The sequence below is a fragment of the Aureococcus anophagefferens genome (assembly GCF_000186865.1).
Source record: "Aureococcus anophagefferens unplaced genomic scaffold AURANscaffold_13, whole genome shotgun sequence".
NCBI lineage: Eukaryota > Pelagophyceae > Pelagomonadales > Pelagomonadaceae > Aureococcus > Aureococcus anophagefferens.
In genome coordinates, this window is record NW_008705573.1 from 406669 (window position 1) to 412858 (window position 6190).

The following is a 6190-nucleotide window of genomic DNA, read 5'->3' on the forward strand; positions in this document are numbered from 1 at the left end:
GCGACGCGCGGAACCCGTCGCCGCTGTCGGCGATCGACGCGCTCGCGGCGGCGCTCGTCGCCGGCGGCGTGAGCCTGGACGCGGCCGGGACCGTGGAGCTCATCCTAGGAAGTCTGGAGGCGTCCGGCTGGTCGCTCGTCTCCTCGAACGTGCCCCGCGGCCGCTGGGACGACTTGGACTTCGGCGCGTCGTCGGACGACGACGTGTGCTTCAAGAACCTGTTGCCGTTCTTGGGTGAGGGCGCGAGCCGCTGGACGGACACGACGCTGCCAGACGAAGAAGCGGACTGCTACGACAGCCTCACGGACTACCTGTCGTCGGCAGGCGTAGACTTTATTCGTCCGAGCTTCGCGCCGCCGGCGCCGCCGACGGAACTCTACGGCATCGCGCGGGGCTCGCGCGCGTCCGCCGCGCTCCTCGACGCCGAAGCGCGGCGGCGGCTTGGCTCCACGTTCGAATTCGAGGCGCTCCAGGACATGGTCAACGACCTCGCCTTCGAGCAGTCCGACGTGGGCAAGCGCCTCGTCGAGCTCCGCCTCGGCCTGCGTGCAACTCAACCACTGGTTTGGGACGAACTCAGGCCCATGTGGTGCCTGGCTTACCTTCTCGAAGGCGAGCAGGCGACGGCCGCGGGCCTGGTGCTACGGCCCGTCACCTTCCAGCTGAGCTGGGCGGGGATGCAGAACCTGCCCGAGATCGTCAAGTACTACGGCTCCGCCCGCTTCGCGCGCGTCTCCGACAGCGTCCTCGACGCCACCAAGGAGCGCACCTCCGACGAGCGCGCGAACGGTTAGGCCCAAGTAAGCGCGAGCCCCCGCGGGCGACCAACGTCGATAGACGAACATGTCCTACGCGAGCTGCAGCACCGACATCGGCGGCTGGGACACGTCCAAGGAGACGAGCATGTACGGCATCGTACGTGGCGTGTAGACGTCCGAGGGCGGCTCCGCGGAGACGCCGCGCCCGTCGGTCGCCGCGCTCATCGAGCGGCTCGCGCCGGTCGCACCGGTCGAGCGCCACGCGGCCTACCTCGCCGTCGCCGCAGCGCGCGAGGGCGACGGCGGCGTCGCACCGCAGTGCTTCGACGGCCACGTCTATGCGACGACGCGGACGCGCGCCGCCGTCGACCGCCGCGGCGGTGCCCGGCCATGGCGACTCCTCTCGCGGCGGCCCGCGGCGCAGACCCGGTCGTCATGCGGCCACCGCGGCGCGACCCCGACGGAGGCATCCAGTGCTATTACGCCCTACGCGACCTTGACCGCGCGCACCATCGCCGTAAGGCAGATCTTCAGCCATTCCCCGCAGGGAACCATGACCGCGCGCGTGTAGTAGTCCGACTTCCCCGCCATGTTGCGGAAGTCGGCGAAGTGGCAGTTGAGGGGGCCGAAGTCGAGGAACATGTTCATGGGGTGGTCGCCTGTGTGGAAATCAACCACTGGTTTGGGGGGTCCCCACCAAACTTCAGAACTCTCTATCTCGGTCAAATCGAAGTCGATTCGGCTGATTTTTGGACGAATCGATTGCTCTCGTCGAGTTCTCGAAGCAAGGCAGAAGAGCTCGCGTCGAAACGGTTGCATGCGCGCACATTGAAGTCTGGTTGAAGATTTGATTTCCACACAGGTGACCACACGCCGCGGAGAAGACGTGGTCGAAGTGGACCTTCTCGACGAGGGCGTCGAGGACGTGCGGCACCGCGCGCAGCCGCGGGAACCGCGCGGAGAGCACGCGCTTGATGCCCTCGGGTCCGAGCTTGTCGCGGAAGATCTTCTTGAGCCCGTCGACGCCGCGGTTGCTCCGCTTTTTCGACGCGCGGTAGGCCTCCATCACCGCCCGGTGCTCCGGACAGTCCTCGTGGCCGAGGAGGGCACAGCGGGGGTTGTCGTCCGGCAACCCAGGGCCGTGGTAGCCGATCTTGTCGCGCTCCGCCTGCCCAAAGCTCACGTCGACGCAGAGCTGCTCGAGCAGTCCGTCGAAGTCGCCGTCGATCTTCGCCGCCGCGGCCGCGCCGCGGCCCCGCGCGAGGTCGTGCGCGAGCAGGCGCCGCGTGATCGACTGCACGCGCTTCATCTCGACGACCTCCTCGGTCGTCGCCGAGCCCGCCGCGGTCGCGTAGTCCTTGACGAACTCGTACTGCGTGTCGCCGAGCTTGAGGTCCCCCATGTTCGTGAGGTCGACGACGACGGACTTGTAGGACGTCGTCACAGTCCCATCATCATTCCGACAGTACTCCCGCGTCTGCAAGCACGTCTGCCCGTCGGCCCGCGCTACCATGGCCTTGCCCGTCGCGAAGTTGCGACGTGCGCCCGGCGCGCCGGGCGGCACGACTCCTTCCCGCGCGCGGCCCGCGGCGGTTTTCAGCCGCTTCGCGATAGGGTTTTCCCACACGTCGGAGTCGTCCGGCGCGTACGAGAGCCAACGGATGCGCGCACCGTCCAGCGCCTTCTCGAGCACGTCCAGCGCGCGCCCGCCCGGTCTAGAATCGCAGTTCGCTGTGAAATGAGGCCGATAATAGTCGACCGTGTCTTCGCCCGCGCCCGCGCTGTGGCTGTATGTGACCATCCCTCCATATGTGAGGGCCTCGAACGCGGCGCGGTCGCGCTTGCCAACAACGCCGCGTTTTGGCGCCGACATCGCCTCGCGAGCGGATCGAGCAGCCAGACGAGCGCCGAGCTGTGGCAACAGGGCGTCCGCGCCGCCGTCCAGCCCGCGCGGGAGCCGATCCAGCAAGCGCGGGAGCTGCCGACGCCCGAGGAGCGCCCTCGAACGCCTGCCGACGCCCGAGGAGCGCCCTCGAACGCGACCACACAGACACCACAGCCGCCATGTCCGCGTCCCCCGCCGCCCCGGCCTTCGACGAGGACGCGGGCGCCGCCCGCGCCGCGGACGTCAAGGCCGCCCGCGCCGCGGCGATGCAGCGGCTGGCGTCGACGGACATCCCCAACGCCCTGCACGAGCTCGGGCAGAAGCACACGTACGTCAACGACGTGATCCAGTGGTGCGAGAGCTCGTACATGTCCGGGAACAAGAAGGAGGTCCAGGCGCAGACCCAGGAGTACGTCGTCGACGCGCTGGGCTCCGTCGCCAAGGAGGTCGAGGAGACGTCCGCGAAGCTCGCGGAGTTCCTGAAGCTGCAGAGCGACTCCGTCGACACGCTCGCGATCCAACTGGACGTCGTCAAGGAGCGCCTCGCCGTCGCCAAGGCCGCCAACGCCGAGGCGCGCCTGGCCAAGTTCCGGCCCACGGAGCCCCGGCCGAAGCGCGAGGCCGCGAAGGAGGCCCTCGGCGACGCGGAGCGCGAGGCGGCCATGCCCGCGGTCGTCGCCTACGAGCGGGACCTCTCCGCGCGCCTGTCGGCCTTCGACGACGTCGGCACGTGCCTCCAGAAGCGGAACTAAGAGGTTTTTCTTATGACGCGGGGGCCGGCGGCGGCGGGCTCGTCGCGGGCGCGGCGGCGGCGGGGCCCCGCGCCGTCTCGCGCGGCTAGTGGCCGTTCGACAGCTCGAGGCCGACGACGCCGGCGATGATGACGAGGATGGACAAGATCTTGTTCCGGCTGATGCTCTCCCCGAAACAGATCACGCCGACGGCGTAGGTCAGCGCGCAGCCCGCGCCGCTCCAGATCGCGTAGGCGACGCCCAGCGGGATCACCTTGAGCACGTGCGTGAAGAGCGAGAAGCAGGCGACGTAGCCGAGCACCGTGCCGACCTGCGATGGTCGCCGCTCGCGCGGCGAAAAGGCGGCGCGGGGGACCCCGGACCGCGGACTAGGCAGGACAAGAGAGCGAAATTCCCAACTTAAAAAGCTCCGATCTCGGCCGTTTTCCACTCGTTTCGGCTGATTTTTGGACGAGCGATCATCTCTCGGAACGCTCTCGAAGCGTGGATGCTTTTTTCCGGAACGCGCGCGCGCGGAACACTCACGTTGAAGCGAAGTTGAATCACCCTTGTGCTGCCCGGGCCGCGGACGTGCCAGATCTTGTTCGTCGCGGCCATCTTCATGGACGTCGTCGCGAAGATCTCCAGCGCGATGGTGACCGCGAGGGTGACGCGGCCCTCCATGAGCGACGGCGGCGCGGCCTCGAGCGCGCCGCCGCCGCGCGGCAGCGACGCGGGCTTGGCGAGCGCGCGCGCGGGCCGTCGCCGCGGCCGCGCGGCCGCGCGCGGCGCCTGCAGCAGCGCCGCGGCGGACGCCGCGAGCGCCAGCAGGAGCGCGGCGCGCATGGCCTGCGCGGACGCGCGTGAGGGCCGGCGCGGCGCGGCGGCGTTCGGGAAGCGCATCGCTCGTGCCTCGGTCTCTTCGAAAAGGTCCAATGATCTCTGCGTCACGCGCGCGGTCCGATACTATCTAGCGTTGTCGGTCGTTCGTCCTCGGCACGAACGTCTACGACGGCGAGGACGCGGGCGCGGCACTGCTGGATCGGCGGAATGGGCGGAGCCTGACGAGACGACGAGATGACGATGTCGATGCCGCTGCCGCAAGGATGCTGAAGTTTTCATCGCTCGCTATCTGCTCGCTGTTGAAGAGGGGCCCCTGCGCGACGGTGCGTGCCGCGGTCCCCGGCCACGTCCCCGGCCCGTGCCCGGGCCGTGCCCGGGGCCCCGTGCCGGGCCCGTGCCGGGCCTCCCCGGCCCGTGCCCGGCCCGTGCCCGGGGCCCGTGCCGAGTGCCGGGCCCGTGCCGGGCCGCGTGGCCCGTGCCCGGCCCGTGCCCGGGGGCCCGTGCCGAGTGCCGTGCCGCGTGCCGGGCCCGTGCCGGGCCGCGTGCCCTGAGCGCATTTACCGTGCCGGAACCCCCGTGCCCGCCGTCCCCGCCCCCCGTCCCGGGGCCGGACCGTCGCGCAGGGGCCCGTTTGAAGGCGACAAACTCTGATCACGTCGCACGTCTCGGGCAGGAGGGGAGAAGCGCCGGAAGCCGTACTTCAGGTTTGACGCGCGCGCGGCGTTCGACGTGTCCATTGTCACGGGATAGCGCGTCTGAAAGCCGGGAACGCCCTCTCTTCGGAACTGTGCGCCGTGACAATGGACACCCTCGCGTTCGTTTTCTATGCGGGCGCAAAGTCGCTACTTTTCGGGTGCTCTCCCAGCACGACTTCGAGCTGCTCGCAGCGCACTGCGCCCTCCTTTCGGCCGCCGGAGACGTTCGACGAACGCTATTATGATGTGCGAACGCGCGCTGATGCGCGCAGAGGTCTGGTTCGAGGCTGGAGAGCGCATACGGACCCGTCGGGCGCTCACGCCGTAAACGAGAGCGTTTTTTGCGAGCGCGCACCGCGACATAGTTCTGGCCCCGGACGATGGGCGGGATGTCCCCGAGCATGTACCCTACACGTGACGGGCCGCCGAAGGCGTCAGAGCGGTGCAGCGATGCGATCTGGACGCAACAGAGCTGGTTTCAGCCCGGAAGTGGTGCGTTTTGGTGCTGCAAGGACTCATTCGCGTCGCCCGATCACCGTCGCTGCACTTCGCTGGACGATTCGTCATCGCATACCTCCTGGACGGCGTCCTGAACAATCATCGGCGCCAAGATGGTACTCGAAACGTTCGCGCGCCGTCGGCGCCCAGATAGCCGCCGGGGACCCCGTTTTCGGACCTCGTAAAAATCGCGCGCCCGTGCGCTTCTCCGGTGCGCGGCGGCGTGTTTGTCCTTGGGGACGTCCATACGGGTCCTAAAAGAGAGAGGGACGATGCAGAACGTCCCAAATGGCGTCGAAATGTGGCTTCAAGTTGCGGGGCAAATATTCCCCAACGGACGCCAAAAATGGTGCTTCCCCCCTCATGTCTCGGGCGGTGAAGTTGGGCCAGGGAGATCTCGACGGCCATCTGTGCAGTCCCAACCCGCCGCGCGAGCCGCTCCCGTCGACGCGCAGCGCGGGTCGCGCCCCGGCTAGCCCGCGCCGCGCTCCCGAAACCGCCGCCGGCGCCATGTCGGCGGCGAAGCGCGCGCGGACGACGCGGTCGTCGTCGTCGCGGAGCGCGACGAGCAGCTTCACGCTCCAAGGGGACGAGTCGGCCACCTGCGCGGTGCCCGAGGCCGACGCGCGCAAGTCGCCGACGCTGCGCGCGCTCCTCGACGAGGGCGCGCGGTCGCGCGCCGTGCCCGCGACGCTTGAGACGCTCGAGCGCCTCCGCGACTTCCTCCGGGGCTACGACGGCGCCGCGGACCTGAGCGCGGACCAGGCGCGTCCCGCCGCC

General features: G+C 69.3%; 1 protein-coding gene across 1 annotated transcript; it reads right to left on the minus strand.

The window, feature by feature from the left end:
• Positions 1–3480: 3480 nt before the first annotated feature.
• AURANDRAFT_28502 (hypothetical protein) lies at positions 3481–3705 on the minus strand (the record flags this gene model as incomplete). Its single annotated transcript, XM_009040112.1, has 1 exon — positions 3481–3705. A coding segment is annotated over one exon (225 nt), but the record flags the coding sequence as incomplete, so codon positions are not given.
• Between the last annotated feature and the right edge of the window lie 2485 nt (positions 3706–6190).